The 20654-nt window shown below is 37.9% G+C and overlaps 1 protein-coding gene across 1 annotated transcript in view; it reads left to right on the top strand.

Moving 5' to 3' along the window:
* The window catches only part of SINHCAF (SIN3-HDAC complex associated factor), a 30471-nt gene extending 19607 nt beyond the window's left edge, over positions 1 to 10864 (top strand). The window contains exons 5-6 of the mRNA XM_036867075.1: positions 5223 to 5373; positions 8760 to 10864. Of these exons, the coding sequence (XP_036722970.1) occupies positions 5223 to 5373; positions 8760 to 8919 (311 nt within the window). The 3' untranslated portion in view covers positions 8920 to 10864. The remainder of the gene's footprint in view (positions 1 to 5222; positions 5374 to 8759) is intronic.
* The last annotated feature ends 9790 nt before the right edge of the window (positions 10865 to 20654 follow it).

Genomic DNA, 20654 nt, shown 5'->3' with positions numbered 1-20654 from the left:
AATTAATATTAACCTCATCTACTTTTATCGGAAGTCATTGGGGGCAGGGGACCTTTTGTGGTACTTCTGTATTTAGGAATTTAGATTTCAGATTTTGAAAAGGAAATCCACTGCATATAATATTATAATGTTATTTATTACTCCCAGGGGGGTCTGAGGCAGCACTATTGAATCAAACACATTAGCGTTTCTGTGGGAAAAATGTAGGCGTATTCATATAGGTGGAATAAACTGACTGTAAATAAGCTAGTCAGGTTTGCTTACCTAATTATAGTCCAGGTCAGGCCAGATTTTGTGACCAAATGGATTAGGAATAAACTTTTTTTTTGAGAACCTTTACAGAATTGTAGGTGGACCTGTATTGGAGTTTTCAGGATTAAAAAAAAAAGTCTGGGGAATTCCCTGGCGGTCCAGTGGTTAGGACTCCGAGGTTCCACCGCAGGGGGCACGAGTTCCATCCCTGGTTGGGGAACTAAGATGCCGCATCCCACGGAGTGCGGCTAAAGAAAAAAATCTGTAGGACCTTGTTAGACAAAGTTTTATCAATCAGTGCTTGTTTTAGAAAAATGGAAAAAGACAAGTTACTGATCAGATAGAATCAGAGGAAGGAAGGATAACTATATCATCTCTTGAGCATTTTGGTATATGTACCAAGCACTTTACACACATAATTATCCCAATGATTTCTATTTTAGAGATTAGGATAGGAAGTACAAAGTAGTGATTTCACATTGACCCGAGGTCACTTAGTAAGTGGTAGAAATGAATTGGACCTGGGGTTTGTCTAATATCAAAGCCCTGTGCTGTTTCTACAATATCATTCTGCTCTCTGGGATAGTGTAACTCATGCTGCAGGACTCCAAAGTCTTTCCAGATCTGCTACTAACTCTGTTCTCAGGTAAGTTGGTGTTACCAGTCCATAGTTATTCTGATAATATATTTAATCTTTGGCTAAAATATTTTAATACATTTATAATAAAATATTTAGGCAACATCAAATATGTGTATATTTTAATTATACATGTTTCTTTCCCAGCTATCACCAAGGGGGAAAGAAAGACTGACTCTACCCTTTATTCTCATTAAATGTTTTAGTGAACATTTAGAAAATAGTAATTTTCTTCTATAACTTGAGGGGTAGAGAAATTGATATTCGTTGTATATTCTTAGCGTCTCCCTTTAATTATAGGGAAAGTGACATCTGACTAACTTTTGCCTTACCTAAGGGAATATGTCCAGTGTAATTTTAGATTTTTGTGATAAAGCTGTGCTGTGGAGGGGTTGGAAACTGAAAATAACTGGGTCTTGGAGACTCAGAGTGAAACATGATTTTCCCAGGTGCATTGTGAATTGCTAGCAGCTGTGTGCACCATAACAGTTTTGAGATATTTGAATTTTTATACATCACCCACTAAATGGTTTCCCTGCCTCTGGTTAGATATTTGCTTCCATGCATCTTGCATGTACCTGCCCTGTATTCCTCTTCCTGGGACATTCTTTCCTTCGTGGTGTACTGGAAAGGCATTGGACCTAGGGCTTGAAGATCTGGATTTGAGTTATAGTTCTTGAACAAATATGTGACCCTGGTGTTGCTTAACATTTAACCACAATTTCCTAATCAGAGAAGTGAGGATAATCAAGTAAAAGGGGTTTTGTAAAACAAAACAAAGCAAAATAAATTCCCATATAAATGTTAGCCATTCTTTTTGTCTTTCTTCTTTCTAAAACCTTCAATGATTCTGGCTGCTGTAGAATAAAATGGAAAACCCCTAGCAAGTCTTTGGATGTACCATTTTAGGGAAAGGGTCAGTTCCCTTCGTGTGCATAGTGTATTCTGCTTCCACAATTTTACTCATCATCCCCACCTACCCCATGCTATCTAACTAGTCTTTTGTGCCTTTCCAAACCCTACCTACCTAATATTTAAGACTTCAAAAATTTCAGTTCTTTGAAGAATTTCCAGATTTACATTCTAGAAGAGAGTTTTTTTTTTCCCTATCTGTGATTCTATATATAATTGTATCCTAGTGTCCCAGGTGTTAGATTGAACCATATAAAATTGCCATTTTTATAGGTAGACATGGTCAAATAACTGCAATTTCAAATGGTTCATAGATATTAAACACTTCCTAGGATAGTGATGACCATCACTAGAGCAACATAGAGATGACTGCTATTGCTGTTAATTATTAGGGAAGTCTTTTTTTTTTTTTTTTTTTTCTAAACACCCTAGCAGTGTATGTGCTGTTTATTTATTTATTTAGTTAGTTTGCACTGGGTCTTAGTTGCGATGTGTGGGATCTTTAGTTGCAGTGTGCGGACTTCTTAGTTGCGGTGTGGGGACTTCTTAGTTGCGGCATGTGGACTTCTTCTTAGTTGCAGCACGCGGACTCTTATTTGTGGCATGCGGGCTTCTCAGTTGCGGTATGTGGACTTCTTAGTTGTGGCACGCATGCAGGATCTAGTTCCCCAACCAGGGATCGAACCTGGGCCCCTTGCGTTGGGAGCACGGAGTCTTACTCACTGGACCACCAGGGAAGTCCCAGGGAAGTCTTTTAAATATTCCTGTAGACTTATTCCTTTAAAGCCTGCTACTCCTTTTTTATTTTTTTTAATTATTTATTTTTTTACATTCTTTTTTTTTAATATTCTTTTCCATTATGGTTTATCATAGGATATTGAATATAGTCCTCTGTGCTATACAGTAGGACCTTGTTGTTTATCCATTCTATATGTAAAAGCTTACATCTGTTAACCACACCCTCCCACTTCCTCTCTCCCTCAGCCCCATCCCCCTTGGGAACCACCAGTCTATTCTCTATGTCCGTGATTCTGTTTCTGTTTCATAGATAGGTTCATTTGTGTCATATTTTAGATTCCACATATAAGTGATTTCATATGGTATTTGTCTTTCTCTTTCTGACTTACTTCACTTAGTATGATAATCTCTAGTTGCATCCATCTTGTTGCACATGGCATTATTTCATTCTTTTTTATGTAAAGCCTGCTACTCTTGAGAATTTTGTTTGGTTGTTTTTTCATGAAGTTAAGCTATTCATATATTGGAAGTAAATGAACATATTAAAAACACCAATGGTGCTTTCTTTGTTTTAGATACTTAATTTTATGCTATTTTATATGAACTTTTGTTAATAGAAAATGCTTGTGAGCGCTATTCAAAAAAGTTTTCTTTAGTCTGTTTCTTCCCATGTAGGATATGACACAGGGTTTGGTGTCTAGTGGATACTTAATAAATATTTGATTGGTTCTATGAATTGGAGGATTATTCTATCCACCTATCCTGGGGGCGGGGGCGGTGAGTCTTTAGCCAAAGGTAAGATGTGTGGTAGGCTCAACCCCTGTCTGATATTGCTGTTGCTGAGAATAGCAGTATGATAGCTTTATAGCTCAGTGACTATCAACCAAAAGATTTATTTTCTGGCTTGTAAATTTATATGAAGTCTTCTGAGGGCAAAAACACTAAATCATGTTTAGCTTGTATCTGATGAATTGCCTTTACTCTTTATGAAGTCAGGATCTATTGTTTTCCCTTTATGGGTAAGGTATCATTTTTCTTTGGATGCTTTCAAGATTTTTTTCTTTTTCTTTAGTGTTCAGAAGTTTAATTATAATGTGTCTTGGCATTGATTTCTTTGGGTATATCCTGTTTGGGGTTTGCTCAGCTTCTTGAATCTATAGGTTTATGTCTCTTGCCAAGTTTGGCATGTTTTCAGCCGTTATATTTGAGTACTTTTTCACCTGCGCCCTCTTTCTCCTCTTCTTCCAGGACTGCAGTCACATGAGTGTCTGTTTTTTGTTGTAGTTCCACAGGTCTCTAAGGCTCTTTCATTTGTTTTCTTTGTGTTGTACAGGTTGGGTAATTTCTGTTGTTCTTTCTTCCAGTTCACTGATTGTTTCCTGTGTCCCCTCCGTTCTGCTGTTGAGCCCGTCTACTGAGCTTTTTATTTCATTTATTGTATTTTTTCAGTTCGGATTTCAGTTCCTTGGTTCTTTATAGCTGCTTTTTTTTTTTTTTTTTTTAAACTGAGGGCTACTTGCTGAGGCTATGTTTTCATTTATTTCAAGCTTGTTCATAATGGCTTATTGAAGCATTTTTGTCATAGCTGCTTTAAAATCTTTGTCAGATCATTCTAACATCTCTGTCATCTTGGTGTTTAATAGATGCTTGACTTTTCATTCAATTTGAGATCTTCCTGGTTCTGGATATGATAACGATCTTTTATTGAAACCTAGACATTTAAAAATTGTGTTGTGAGACTCTGAGTTTTAACTGGCCTTTTTTTTTCCAGAAGGGGAAATGGGGGGGGGGCACCACCTTGTTACTGCCAAGTGGTGTTAAAAGTCAGGTTCCCCCTCAGCCTCCATTGGTATCTGAGGTAGAGGAGCTCCTGACTGCGGCTGGGTGGGGGTGGGCTGGGAATTAAGGCTCCCACGTGGTGAGGGTGCCCCTGTTCCTGGCGGGCCACAGTGAAGGCCCTGACTCTTCAGAGGGCTTCCACTGACGTCACCCTGGTGGAGGTGTTGGGGGGCCTCCTAACAGTCTTGGGAGGATGGAAACCTAGGCTCCCCACTTGGCCTTTGCTCCTGTGGGTGGAGGGTGGGGACCCTTTCTTTTCTGTGGTGTTTGGCTGGAGTAAAGGGGTTATTGTCTCCGAAAGGATTCCTCTCTCGCTAAGCTGCCCCTTTTCTGGTCCTTTGGCTAGAGAGGGCAGGCTTCTGTTGGCTGTGTGTGTGTATGTGTGTGTGTGTGTGTGTGTGTGTGTGTGTGTGTGTGTGTCTATATCTGCACCCATTGGCATTTCTGAGTTGTTGGCTTCTTCAGCTGCAAGACTGGGATTTAGGAGGCAAAAAGAAAACCCATAAAAGCTAGGGACCTCACCCCCGCTTCCTTCCTTGAGTCTCGAGCTTACTAGCTGTTGCCGACTTTCAGAGTGTTTAGTTTTGTTTTATATGTTATGTCCGTATCTATTTTTAGCTGTACTTATTAGCAGGAGAATAGAGAAAAGTATGTCGGCTCTTCATCTTATTGGAAGCTCATTTTCTTTTAGATACACTTTAGTACAAATATCTTCAAATGTCAGTAGTGCCTAGAAAATAAATTTTTTCTTTTTTTTTTTACTATCTCATTCACTGTGTTTTATGCTGAGGCTTAGTTGCAGCTGCATATAGTGAAATTATAATTTGTTTTCTCTTTATTTCAGATTCTGATGCTCACAGTACCACCTCAAGTGCCTCTCCAGCTCAATCTCCTTGTTATAGTAACCAGTCAGATGATGGCTCAGATACAGAGATGGCTTCTGGCTCTAACAGAACGCCAGTGTTTTCCTTTTTAGATCTCACATACTGGAAAAGGTAAAAGCAACAGAAAATATGTCTCTAACCAGCAAACCTTCTTAATTATAGGCAACGGTTTCCCACTTCCTTAGCAATTAAATGGCATTTGGCACACAGCTGGTAGCATATGTGTTTGGAGGTGGATTGGGCAAGAATGGAGTTGAGAGTGTGGATTTTGTGTGTTTTTTCTATTAAAATTGATTTAAAGTAGAAATCATGTTAAGGAATCTAAATTTCCTATGATGGAGTATACTAGGTATTCATTCTGACCAACTCTCCCACTGAAAAACGGTAAAAGGGCTAGAAGTATATATATTTTTATGGCTTTAAAAATGGCATTAACAAGTGGACAAGTTAATAAGGAGTAATCAGAGGCCAAATGCTGAGTGAATGAGGGACCCCAAAGTCAAAAAAGAGATAATAGACTAGGAAAGAGGGAATATTTAAAGAGAAAGTGGTTAAGGATTTTCTGGTTCACAGATTTGGGAAGACTAACAAGTTAAAAGCAAGGTAATAAGCAATTATCTTATGGGTGAAGAAAATTCACCCATAGATGCATCATAGGGAAACTATGGAACATGGGAGGCAAAACAGATTTTAAGTAGTGAGAAAGTAAAGACATTATTTTCAAAGGAGCAGCAAACACACAAGCTGAATTCTCAGCATGAACAACAGAAGCCATAAAACAATAGATTAATACCTTCAATGGCCCAAGAGATAATAGCTCTCAACTTAAAATTATATATATGTGGCAAAAATATCTTTCGTAAATGAGGGCATAGGACTTTTTGACTAGAAAAAGAAAATTGAGAGTTTGCTGCCAAACTGACTCAATAATGAAAATTCTATAGGCAGAAAAAAGAGATCCAAGATTGAAATTCTGAGAAGGATAAATAAATATTTGTTGCCTATAGGTAAATTTAAACAAACACTGAAGGCTTAAAATGATAATAGATGGGAATTAAAAAAAATAATTAAATGACAACAGTAACATATAAGTCAAAGTAATAGAAGTGATGGGAGTTAAAATGTCCTAATATCTTTGTATTGTTGAGAATAAATGTATTGAATAACTTTAGAGTTCGATTAATTAACTGTATAACCACTAAAAGAATAAAAATAAGAATGTAAAACCTCCAGAGAAGAAGGGAAGGATGGAGAGTTTTAAAATATACCTAGCAGGACTTCCTTGGTGGCGCAGTGGTTAAGAATCCACCTGCCAATGCAGGGGACATGGGTTCGATCCCTGGTCCAGGAAGATCCCACATGCTGTGGAGCAAGTAAGCCCGTGCACCACAACTACTGAGCCCGCAAGCCACAACTACTGAAGCCCGCGCGCCTAGAGCCCGTGCTCCGCAACAAGAGAAGCCACCGCAGTGAGAAGCCTGCCTGCAGCAACGAAGACCCAATGCATCCAAAAATAAATAACTAAATTAATTAATTAAAAAAATATATACCTAGCAAAATAAAATGATGAAAATCTCCATATATTTGTAAATTAAGAAACCATGGGTCCAAGAAGAAAGTATAAGTTAGAAAATCCTTATAACTAAAAAATAACTGAAAAATACCACAAATCAAAACATGTGGTATGACGTTAAAGAGGTAGATAGAAGAAAAGTTGCCTTTAATGCTTCTTACAAAAGAAAGATTTAAAATAAATGAAGTTTCATGTATCCAATTTAAAGATTAATGAAGCTCAATATAAAGAAAAATAAAAGCAAGGAAATCCTAAAGATAGGAGTAGAAATAAATAGAGTAGAAAATCAATATGAATGGATAGTATCAGTAAAGCTAAGAGTTGGTTCTTGAAAAAGATAACCAAAAAAGTTACTAGAGATAAAGCAGGTCAAGAAAAAGAGATGGTACCCATAAGCATCTTGGATAAGAAAAGCGAGATTCAGCTATAGAAAAAGCAGAAGTTTAGAAGACAATAAGATATTAGAAACAGTTTCATGACAGTAAATTTGAACATATAGGTGAAGTGGATACATTAGTAGAAAAAGACAGTTCACCAAAACTGTCTCAAGAAAAAGTAGAAAACCTGAATTGTCTCATAATAAAGGAATGGATTCAGTGGTCAGAAGTCTTCCCTCAAAAAAGCCCAGGCCTAGATAGACAAATTCTACCAAACATTCCAGAAACAAATGATTCTAATCTTGCACTGGCTTTTCCAGATTATGGATAAAAGAGGGCATAGGCTCCAAGCATTCTATGAGGCTAACATAACTTTGATATGTTATAAACAATATATCATAACTAGATTAGATTTATTCTAGGGATGTGAGATTGTTTGAAGCATTAGAAAGCCAACTAATATAGTCTGACCATTTCCTAAAGGAGGGAGAAAATGCCTATCGTATTAGTGGTATATTGAAGATGTTTGATAAATTTGAACTTTGCTTCAAGGTTTAAAATAAAACCTTTAGCAAAATAGGAATAGAAGGGAACCACATTGATAAATAATTTGCATTTTTGAGTAAAGTTGAGCACGTTCCCATTCCTATAGCCCAGCAACATAACCTAGGAAAAAACCTTCAGACCTGTGCACCAGTATGTACAGCATGTTTGTAATAGCAAAAATTGTCCCATCAGAAGGAGAGTGGGTAAATTGTGGTATATTCACATGGTGGAATACCGTACATAAGTTAAAATGAAATAAAGCTCTAACAATATGTATGAATCTCAGTCACTGTTGAGCAAAAAAATTGCAGTGTACAGTGTGATTCCATATATATGCATTTCTATATATTATTTTCATTTTATATATTATATATATGAGATAACAATATGTTTAGAGATGCAAACATTGTATATAAAGAAAAAATGGAGTGATAAACCTAAAATTAAGGAGGAGAGAATGAGATTGGGTGGAGTGGGATTGGAGAGGGGCATACAGGGGACTTCATAGGAAATAATAGTTTTTTTCAGAGTGTGTGATCCATGGATGATTTGTTGTGTTGTCATTTTTGTATGCCTTTATGTATATTTGATAATATGTGTATATATTTTTTGTCTGCTCAGTATTAAAATAAAACCACCAGCTGTATCAGCCTGTTTATGGTGGCTGTTTTCTTTTAAGATTTGGTGATTTTTGGAGGAAACCATTTATAACTTTAGGAGCAGCCTCTGAAACTGACTGCAGTCTCTCAGATTGCCTTCTTCCCCCTTAATATTTGATAAGATTCCAGTGTGGGATTTAAGGTGCCTGGGTAATTCCCATTACCTAGCAAATTGGGGTCACTCTAGGAGCCCATTCATTAGGAATGTGATGAGATTGTGGAAGTAGAACCTTTGATCATGCTGTACTAGTTATAATGATGAGTAGATTTTTCCTTTTTTTGTATTCCTATTTTTCTGCCTTATTTAATATATTTTGTTCTCTCTCCATTTTTTTCTTTTAGACAGAAAATATGCTGTGGCATTATCTATAAAGGCCGTTTTGGGGAAGTCCTCATTGACACACATCTATTCAAGCCTTGCTGCAGCAATAAGAAAGCAGCTGCTGAGAAGCCGGAGGAGCAGCGGCCAGAGCCTCTGCCCATCTCCACTCAGGAGTGGTGACTGAGGTTTATGTAGAAGGGGAACAAAAAATGATTTAAATTTTGGAAAACACCAACAAAATGACCTTCCTATTTTTAACTTGGATATCTGTTATTCTGCCAAAAGATGATTTCTAGAATAGTTTTGAGTGGGTTATTTTCCCTCCAGTTCCACAAAGTCTGAAGCCAGTATCTAGCTTACTAAAAGAAAAAGAAGAAGTGTACATAATATTTAAGATGCTGAGTATTTCATAGGAAAGCTGAATGCTGCTGTAAAGTGCTCTTTAAGGCTTTTTAAAAAAATCCCCTTCTAATGAATGAAATTAGGGGAATTTCAGGGGACAGAGATGGGATTTGTTGTATGATAAACGTATGTAGTTTTAGTCTTTCTATATTGAGAAGCAGTGGTTGGGGCATTTTTTAAGATGGCTGGCTACACTTGTTTTCCTTCGTTATAATAAATTTGTCATAACTCAGTAAACACAGACTTGCCCCTAGAGGTAGCTGTTAATAACTTTGAAATATTAAGGTGTTGCCAAGGTTCTGATGATTCAAACCTGTACTACTGAATATTAAGCAGGACGGACTAAGCTCTCTAGTGCGAATATCTTGAAGGAGTAATTTCTAAATATACAGAGGTAACTTGACTGTATATGTTGCATCCTGTGTCACCTCCCTCCATATTGATATTTGATAAAGTTTTTAATTTATATGAAACTTCTAAAGCAGAATCAAAGTTCCTCTTGGGGAAATGTCAAATCTTTAGTAGGATAGGCAATCCTATATGAATAGTACCAAAGCATTACCCCTTGGTAGAGAACGCACTCTATTAAAAATGTTAAATTATCTGAAAAATAAAATGTGCAAGTCTTCAGGATGGCACATGAAAAACACAAAGGTTAATGCTTCTTGGGGCACATTTCTTAGAGGGCTTGCAAGTGTGTAAATAATTTGTTTATGTTACATGACTGGTGACTTCATTGAAAATCTGCACAATTCAGTTTTAGCTCTGGATTACTTCGGTTGACCTTTGTGAAGGTTTTATCTGTGTAGAATGGTTGTTTGACTTGTTTTAACCTATTAGGGTTTTGGGTTTTGGGTTTTTGTTTTTTATTTTTCATTCTATATTAAAGTAAAATTCTACTAAAAGAAAAGAGGTGTGTGTTAATGCTGAGTGGGTTGGTTTTGGTTTGGTTTCTTTTAGTCAGGCTTTCTGAACATTGAGGTGTTAGATGATACATCCTAAACGTGGAGCTCTTCAACTGTAAAACCTTCATTAAAAGCCTTTTACTTGAACCCAAACCAAAGTACTATCTATTGCCTCTTTTCTAAAAGTTCAGGAAGAATATATCACCAGTTCAGACTTTTCATAATGCGGGAGGATCATTTGCCTACCTTGTTGTAATAACATGACTCAGTGCTTATTTTTAAAACTGGATTTTAAAGATTGGATAGTATAAATAACAAGAAGGAGTGAGCCAATTTTTATGGGTACCCTATAGTTTTATAGTTCTTAATCTAAACTTAAAATTTTATATTTCTTCCTTTGGAAAAAACTACAAGCCACCATATGCACAGACTACATAGTGAGTTGGGTCAGCTCTCCCACAGACTTTGAGGTGTATGACCAGAATCCCAGCCATTATCATCTTCCTCCTGAGTTATTTTGAAATGGTTTTTTTTTCCTCTCTCTTTTTTTTTTGTACATTTTGGCTGCAGTATTGGTGGTAGAATATACTATAATATGGATCATCTCTACTTCTGTATTTATTTATTTATTACTAGACCTCAACCACAGTCTTCTTTTTCCCCTTCCACCTCTCTTTGCCTGTAGGACGTACTGTATGTAGTCATGCACTTTGTATTAATATATTAGAAATCTACAAATCTGTTTTGTACTTTTTATACTGTTGGATACTTATAATCAAAACTTTTACTAGGGTATTGAATAAATTTAGTCTTACTAGAAAATAAAAGAAGCTGTTTTGTGGCTTTGTTTGAAAGGTGTTCTTAAGTAAGAGTAACTAATGTTTTTGACCCTCACAGATACTCAGTGTAAGCCCTTAGTATTATAACAAGCCATGAAGGAAAAAAGTCCTCTTTACTGAGAAATACAGACTTTAAAATACAGATCTTCCTCCATTTACCATGGGGTTATGTCCCAATAAACCCAAAGTAAGTTGAAAATATTGTAAGTCAAAAATGCATTTAATACATCATAACTTAGCCTAGTCTACCTTAAACATGCTCAGAACATTTACATTAGCTTACAGTTGGCAAAATCATCTAACACAAAACTTATTTTTCATTAAAGTGTTGACTATCTCATGTAATTCATTGAATACTGTACTGAAAGTGAAAGCCAGAATGGCTAAATGTACTGGTAGTTTACCCTCCTGATCGCATGGCTGACTGGGGTCTGTGGCTCCCTGCTGCCGCTGCATCACAAGAGTGTCATATACTGCATATTGCTAGCCTGGGAAAAGATCACAATTGAAGTCTGATTTCTACTGAATGCATATCGCTTTTGCACGATCGTTAAGTCAGAAAATCCTAAGTTGAACCATCATTAAGTCGGAGACTGACTGTAAAAGACATTTTAACTGATGTGCACAATAATTAATCTAGTGGATAAGATGATTTTAACGGTGAAGGACAAAAGGTCTCCAGTGTTTCAATGTCTGTAATATGGTTTTATTAGTATTGTCTATGGACATAGTGGGAAGCATCATTGAGACTTTAGAGAAACTATAAAAGGTGATTATAGAGAAAGGTAGATTTTTGGGATTGGGGTCAGACCTGGGTTCTCTGATTCCTGGCTCTACCCCCTTATTAGCCATTTGAGTCACTTGACCTTAGTGAGTCTCCAAACTTCTGTTACTTCACAGAATTGTTTACTTTACAGATTTATGATGAATCCAAAGAGGTATAATTCGTATCAAAGGTTTTTTTTCTGTGCCGTGCAGCTTTCGGGATCTCAGTTCCCCAACCAAGGATTGAACCTGGGCCACGGCAGTGAAAGCCTGGAATCCTAACCACTAGGACACCAGGGAACTCCCATATATCAAAGTTTTAAAAACAGATAGTTTATTACCTGGGAAAGGTAGATCCTGTGGGTGAAACTTCTTATACTACAATTAAATTAGCTTTGGGATAGTCCAGGTGATTTTGCCAGCACCTAATCTAGTTACTGTGAAGCTACTAAGTTAACCTAAGTAGTGGAAAGATGACAGCACCTACATGATCTATTGCTGTTTAATAAAATTACCAAAAATGTAGTGGCTTAAGAGAAATTGATTTCAGTTTCCATCTAGGTGCAGTGTGGCTGGGTCCTTTGCTCAGGGTCTCACAAGGCTGCAACAGGTGTCAACTCGGTTGCATTCTCATGAGGTGACTTGGGAATAATTCACCCCAAATTTGCTTGGGTTGTTGGCAGAATTCATTCCCTGTGGCTGTAGGACGGAGAGCCCAGACTACTGGCTGGAGGGCCCCCTTAGTTCCTTACCACTTGGGGTCTCCCAACATGGCACTCACCGTACCCAGCCAGCATGTCTCCAGAGCCAGTCACCTAACAAGACAGTCGTTCACATTCAAGTTACACAGTGAACACAAGAGGTGGTGTGTGGGGACCATAGAGTTTTGTCTGCCATAGCACCTCTTCTTTTTCTTACGTGAACCACTTGAAACTGGGCCTCTTTGTCCTATAATACAAGCATTTGGGTGTAGCAAGTAAAAAGAAAAATAGTTCCCCTATTATGAAATACCTACTGTGGTGGGCTTGACACGTGTAAACACTGTTCAAACAACCTTGCAAAGTAAAAAAACAAAACAACCTGTTTACAGGTAGTCAGTGAAGGGGTGCAAGGGGGGCCATATAACTTAAATAAAATCAGCTTTCCTGATTCCAAAGCCTGTGCTCTTCAAACTGGACCCTGTCCCTGCTATAGCAATGGTGCCTTCTTAACCTGCATTTTGGGTGGTCACCTGGGTCTCTTCCGAAGGATGAAGATGAGGGGCAAATTTTACCCTTGTGAAGAGGTTGACCTTTGTCTAAATCAGTTAATCAAATTCTGTTAATTTTGATGTTGAAAGTACATATCATATACTGTCTTTTTGTGGAGAAAATAGTCTCCAGGAGGTTTAGTTGAAACAACGGAATCTTCTAAAAATAAATGAAGGTAGCCAGAACTAACTGCTTGCTCTGTAGTAAAGAATGGAAGATACTGAGGGAGCCTCTTGATTGACCGTCCCCAGAGCAGTTTCCCAATCGCCCAGATTTAGCATTATGCTGCCCTGGCAGTCATTTTTGTGTGATGTTCAGTGAACTGGGAAGGGAGGAGAAAGCCAAATTGGATCAAAGTTAGATAATTTCACAGGCTCATGTTCTCAAAGAGAGGGATCTGAGGGTTCTAACAATTTCTCGGGCTATGGAGTTTGGTTACTTATTGTGGTCATGAGAATGCTTTAGGTTTCAAATATCTTGCACCCTGGTTAGAAACTGCTTGTTATTGTATGTCGAGTAGGGGCTTCTTAGACAGGCTTAGTTGCAGGCTTCAGTGTAAAAGAGCTTAATCTTTCAGTTTAGAGAGACCAAAAAGATTTTTGGCAAAGCCTGCCCTTTGTCTCAGTGTCTGAAAGTGGGGGAAATAATTTACTCTGTTTTAGAGCTTCAATTCTCTACACTTCTGTAGCTTACATTAGCTTTAATATTGTCCAGGTATTGTTTTTTTGTAACTGCAAGGAGAGTGGTTGTTTTATGTTTATACTTACCTCTCAGGAATTAAGACAAAAGTCTCAAGATTCTTCAGCAAGTCACTGGTAGAGTTAAAATAGGAACCTGAACAGTTATGTTATTTTTTGAAGGTAACAGGTGTGTTCTTTGCTTCCAGTCACCTTTACAGTCCACTCCAGTGTTGATTTTGCCCCCAACACTCCAAGGGTCACTGATGGCTTTCTCATGGGGAATTCCAAAGCCCTCAGTTTACTCATCCAGCCTCTCAGTAGCACTTGATACAATTGATAGTTGCATGTGGGATCTTCCCAGACCAGGGCTCGAACCCGTGTCCCCTGCATTGGCAGGCAGATTCTTAACCACTGCGCCACCAGGGAAGCCCGATAGTTTCTTTTTTTGAAGCATTCTTGGCTGATAACACTGCTGTTCCCAGGTTTCCTACTTCAGATGCTCATTGGCCCAGGGTTCATCTTCAACCCTCTTCCCAGACCACCTCCATTCCCACGGTCCCAAATACTATCTAAAATATGCAGACATCTCCCAAGTCTCTCTCCAGAACTTTTGATTAATCAGGGTGCCAGCAGGAAATAGATGGCTTACTGACACTGGATAATTTGAGGAAAGTTTAATAAAGGAACTTTACAAAGCTATGCATACGGTGTAGGGAAACTCCAAGGGAAAGTGCAATTCTCAGGACTGGTAACATTGGGGCTAGTAATGTTAGGGTGCCGTTACTACCCCTAGGTCTGAAGGGTTGGGGGTAGGGAGTGGTCAATGGAACCAGGAGACAGGCTATGTAAAAAAGGGTGGGGGGCTCGGGGAAGCCATAGGAATAAATATTCCTGTCACTCTCCAGATTGACCAACTCCATCATTACTACCTTTACACATACTGTTTGTTCCCTCTGACCCATTTCCCCACTATCCTATAGCTAGGCAACACCTACTTATCCATCAGGTTTCAGCTTAGGCACCACTTGGGGAAGGCTTCCAGAACAACCACTACCCTCCCCAACACAGACACAGACACACACAGACACACACAGACACACACACACACACACACACACACACACACACAGAATTGTATGCTAAGTAGGTTCCATGAAAGCAGGAACCATGTCTATTTTTTACTACAATATTTCCCAGAGTCTAGTACAGTGATTATTAGTATATAAGTAGGAGCACAATAAATATTTACTAACTGACTGATTACAACTTTGTATTTTCACAAGTCATGATCATAGAAGGGTTGAATTTATGCTAACGGCCTTGATGAATTTCAAGAATTTAAAAAATATTTTGACTTTGAACATTTTTAAATATGCAGAAAAGTTGAAGGGATTGAACAATAGTATAACCTCTCCCTAGGTTATATATATATCCCTAGATCCACCAACTGTTAAATTTTACCACAAGTACTTTATCTGCTTTGCTGAATCATTTGAAAGTAAGTTATGGCAATATGACACTTCATCCCTGAATATGTAAGCATTCATCTCCTAGGAATAAGGATATTCTACATCCTTAGGTGTGCCATTGCCGCACCTGAGATGAATAGCCCAGTAATATCTAATATGATAGATCTGTATGGAATAATTGCCCCTGTTGTCCCAATATGTCTTTTAAAACTTTTTTCCTCATCCAGGATCTAGTCACAATTTATATACACATTTGGTTAATGTCTCTCCTCTTTTAATTTAATCAGGAATAGTCCTCCCTGCCTTTTTTTTTTTTTTTTTTTCATGACATTGAACTTTTTCAAGTATCAGAATCCTAAATCTTGGACTTTTTCTGGTTGTTTTCTTAGTAGATTTAGATTACACTTTCTGGCTGTGTGGGGCATCTCTTAGTGCATCAATAGAGGCACACAATGTCAAGTTGCCCTACTGTTGATGATGTTAAGATGATCACTTGGTTAAGGTGGTGACTGCCAGATCTTTCCATTTTAAAGCACACTTTTTCCTTTTGTAAATGAATAATCTGTGGGCTGATACTGTGAAACTTTTTAGACACCCTTTCATTCAAGTGTTCATTGAGTACCTATGTCCAAGACCCTACTAAGTGTTCTAAATAGTCCTTTGATGCTTGAGGAATCATGTAATCCTTAAGTCCTTTGAGAATCCTAGCTCACTAACGTTCTTTTGCTTATTCTTGCCACTTACTTGCATTTGACTTTTATTTTCTTGATTTCCTTGTGGTTCCCATTCAGAAGTAAAGGTGTGATGGATGGGAGTAGGGTTTATGTTTGGCACATGAGCTTATTAGTTAATATCACCGGGGCATAGATGAATAAGCAATGGAATTAAAGTTAGAAGACTTGAATTCAAATCTTGGTTTTGGTATTTAATGGCTTTATGATCTCTGATAAATTTTCTCTGAGCTCTTTTCCTTCTCTGTAAAGTGGAGGATATAATAGCAACCCGAGTTGTAGTAATAATAAAATGAGTAGGTGCACAGTGAAGGTTTGTGCCATCATTTGTTCTTTTTAGCACTGGGGTCTAAATACAGGATACAGGAGGAATGAAAACTTTTTTATTATCTGTAGTTATGGTGAACACAGCAAAGGTCATCAACAGTTCACATCAAGACACCTACCCCCTCCAAAAACCAAAAAAAACCCCTAAGCTTTCTTAAGTTTCGGTGCTTAAAGGAGAAAATGTATTCACTACAAGATGATTACACTTTGGCAGCACATGAATCCCAGGATTGGGAAATTGTATAGAGGGCATGAAGTGATGCCAAATATAATTACGCCGTACAAAAGTGTGCTGAGATCCAGGGAGTGGCCAAGATAGGCTCTCAGGATGATTTTTGAAGGGTAAAGTTTGGCTGAGCTGTAACAGTACAGTGGAACCAATTCATAAAACATGCTGAAATAGTACAACATGCCTCTTAGCCTCAAGGCCTAAATCTCCAGTTAGTTTAAGCCAGGCCAGTTGCCTGCTTCGGCCAGCCTAGCCTCCTGGAACAACTCCAAGGGCGCACCATTAACATCCAACAGAAATGCTGTCCCTTCCACCCTTCCCCCTCCCCGGCCTCCCCCCACTCCTGCGTCGTGCTAGCACTGAAGATAATGGCAGTGGAGTGCACGATTTCAGGGATGCTTTTGGCTCTAGCAGCTTGAGATTCTGCTTCCTAAACTCCATGAGACAGAGTTCAGGTCTCTTTGTAATGTTTTCCTTCTTTCTCAAATAAACCAGTGATGAAGGATGCAGTAGGGATATCTTTGGCCGTTTCTAGAGCATCCTGGTGATATCAGTCTGTCAATTATTAAAATAAGGAATCTGTCATAATTAAAAATTCTAATTTTCATTTTCTTCTGAAGAACTTAAACCATTTCATTATTGAGGAGGCTGACATCTAGAACTACCAGGAAAAACTAAGCCCTTTGCTACTATTTTAACCAGCAGCTTTTTCATCTTGGCTACGAAGTTTCCCTTATCATATGGTACTATATGAATGTCCACAAGGTGGTGGTAGTCACACACAGTACTCTGAGGATGTTTTCGGCTCATCCAGTTTAGCGCCCTCATTTACAGATGGAGAAACTTACCTAATGGTCACCTAGCTCATTAGTTGTAGAGCTAAAACTGGAGCTAATCCATTGTTGAATCCACAGTCAGCCAAACAGTTATTTTAGCTTAAATGTAAGTCTTAGAAACATATTTAAAATGTCTGGAGAATCTATTTCTATTTCCTTTTGACAAAGATAACTTTAATCTTTATTAAGAACTAAAAGCCAACCTTTACTGCTTTCTGCAGTTAATTTTAAATTATCACAAAGGAGAAAGAAAGCATACTTGTGTTTTCCTTCTCCAAATTCCCTATCCCAGAAGACTGCCATTGTGATAAACACATGCTCCTGGGGAGTCAATTCTTGAATATCGCAGATACGGTGGCCATAGTCCTAAAGGATTAGGACAGCCTTGATGTCTGTCCAGTGTACATTTGGAGATTAAGCTGTTGCCATACAACTGAGACCAGAAGTTACCAAGCCCTCCCTAGAGCCTCTGATTGATCTCGTTGTTAAGGCAGCGTGCTCCCACTGTCTGTACAGGTGTGGTTTCCAAGTAGTGTGCAAGGCTGGTCCTTTGGGGTATACAAAATAATTTCTGTTTATTTTATTTATTTATTTATTTTTAAAATTTATTTATTTATTTTATTTATTTTTGGCTGTGTCAGGTCTTAGTTGCGGCAGGCGGGATCTTTGTTGAGGCATTTGGGATCTTTCGTTGCAGTGCGCAGGCTTCTCTCTAGTTGCGGTGTGCGTGTTTTGTCTTCTCTAGTTGTGGCCTGCAGGTTCCATAGCACGTGGGCTCTGTAGTTTGCAGCACACAGGCTCTCTCGTTGAGGCATGTGAGCTCAGTAGTTGTGGCGCGCGGGCTTAGTTGCCCCGCGGCATGTTGGGATCCTAGTTCCCTGACCAGGGATCGAACCCGCATCCTCTGCATTGGAAGGTGGATTCTTCACCACTGGACCACCAGGGAAGTCCCAATTTCTGTTTATTTTTTCTCATTCTTTTTGTCTCCTATTTTTTTATTGAAGTGTAGTTGACATATAACATTGTATTAGTTTCAGGTGTACAACAATGATTTGTTATGTGTATACATTGTGAAGTGATCACCACAATAAGTCTATAGTTAACATCCATCACTGACATACTGTTACAGATTTTTTTCTTGTGATAACTTTTAAGATCTATTTTTCTTCTATGTTTTTATGTTTTTTAAGGCACATAATATTAGCACAGTGCTACATGTGCATATATATATATATATGTATGGAAGAGACATTAGGAGTATATACTCATTTTATTTTTTTATTAATTGGAGAGAGATCAAAAAGGTTTGGAGAGAGTTGCATACCTCTCTGTATGTGTATTACATGTCAATAAGAAGTTTACTTTTAAAATATTTGAAGTTCATTGCTCTAGTTACCACATAGTGATGGAGGGTTAGGAGTAGGAACTGTTTATTTTCAAGTCCAAGAGATCATTTTGGTGAAATATTAGAGAAAGTGGTTTATGGACCTTTCCTAAATTTGATGGGGAAGGAGGAATGACAGTTGCCAGAGCTGGTTTATATTACATGCTTATCAAACAGTTTCCTCTCCCGCGGTGTAATATTTCCTCTCCCCTGCCTTTATCACCGAGAGTGGAGTGTTTTTCAGAATGGCATATCCTCCCTCGGGAGTAAAGTTATTAAGTGTGCCTTGTCATTGGTGGAAAGAAAAAAAAAGCCTGGCTTTACCTGGGGATTTCTAGTTTCTTCCTTTGCCTCCCATTCAACTGGATACCCACAATTCCTAGCCCCCAATTATTTTTTCTTAATCGTATTGAAACTCCATAGAAAATAGAAATGACCGCACTGGCTTATTAGTCAAGGATAAGTCTCTATATTTGCCAAACTATTGAAGGCACTGAAATGGGCCAGGAGAGATAAAATTATGTGCAAGACTTTTTAAGGGAGGTTGAGAGTGGAGGGTAGAAAATCAGTTATTTAGATTTAGCAGTTGTAAAATGAAGCTCCACAGCTACCCAACATGACAGGTAATGAAGAATATGAGGAAGTAGTAGAAAGAGGTTCTTTTGGAAGAGAATCAAGTCAGAACATTTTGAGAGAAATTATTAGTGGATGGTAGAAACTAAGAAAACTTGTTTCAGGGAAAACGAATGTGACTCCATACTTTAGCAATAAAATAATAGATGTTGCAAAGTGTCAGAAATTTATTTATTCAATCATCTATTTAGTTAATTTTGAGTTCTTATTCCACACCAGCTGCTGAACGAGGCACTGAGAAAATTATGATGGACTACACACTACCCCTGCTCTCAAGTGTCTCATAGTCTTGGAAAATAGTAAGAAATGCTTAGACAGGGGTAAGCACTGGTACCATGTTAGCACACGGAACAGCCCCACTGGTTTAGGGGAAGGTATTAAGTGACCATTTATTGAGCATTTTGTGCCAGGCACTGTGCTAACAAACACTTTAAAAATCACATTGGCTTTTAACAGCTACTCTACTTTTAAAACTAGAGTTTTTAATAAACTCTACAGTTGTCTTCATTTTACAGATGAGAAAATAGAGGCTCAGAAAGACCAATAGTAGGAAAAAATTTTGATGCCAATACCAAAAATTCTGTAAGTTAAGTAGAAATATGAGAAAGTAAAAATAATTTGAAAAGTATTAAAGATAAAAGAAACAATTCAGCCACTAAAATTTAAGCTTCCCTGGGTACATTTATTTTCAAACTTTTCATTGAAGTGTAATACAAAAGGGAAGGGCACTATGGTAAATGTACAGCTGGATGAATTTTAGTAACTGAGCACACCTATGTAACTTGCATCCAATGTAAGAAACACAACATTACCAGTTTTCTAGAAGACCCCCCTATCCCTACCTCCCGTGCTCCTTCCTAGTCACTACTTTCCCCTGACTTCTAACAATATAGATTAATTTTACCTGTTTTTGTACTTTATATAAATGTAATTATATAGCATGTACTCTTTTCTGTCGGGCCTTTTTTCTTTTTGCTAGCTCTGTGAGATTCATCTATATTGTTGCACATAGTTTTAGATCATTCATTCTTCTTACTATATAATATTTCATCATGTGAATGTACCATACATTTTCATAGATATTTGGGTAGCTTCAATGAACATTTTAGTACATGTCTTCTGGTGAACATATAGATGCATTTCTGTTGGTTATATACTAGGAGATGTGTATGTTCAGTTTTAGGAGATGTTGGCAAATGATTTTTTAAGTGTTTGTACCATTTTGTACTCCACCACCTGTGTATAAGAGTTCCAGTTGTTCCATAGCCTTTCCAACACTTGGTGTTTTGCCTCTTTTCACTTCAGCCATCTGGTCACATTTTAGTTTTAATCCACACATCCCTGATGATGGATCGTTCAGTTGAATACTTTTTCACATGTTTATCAGATGTACCATTTCATATCTTCTTATGAAATGTCTGCAGTGTCTTGTCTTTTTCTATGGGGTTGTCTTTTTCTATTGGGT

Source organism: Balaenoptera musculus, chromosome 10 (genome assembly GCF_009873245.2).
Source record: "Balaenoptera musculus isolate JJ_BM4_2016_0621 chromosome 10, mBalMus1.pri.v3, whole genome shotgun sequence".
NCBI lineage: Eukaryota > Metazoa > Chordata > Mammalia > Artiodactyla > Balaenopteridae > Balaenoptera > Balaenoptera musculus.
The sequence above is the reverse complement of the archived record's forward strand: the minus strand, read 5'-3'. Positions and strand labels throughout refer to the sequence as shown.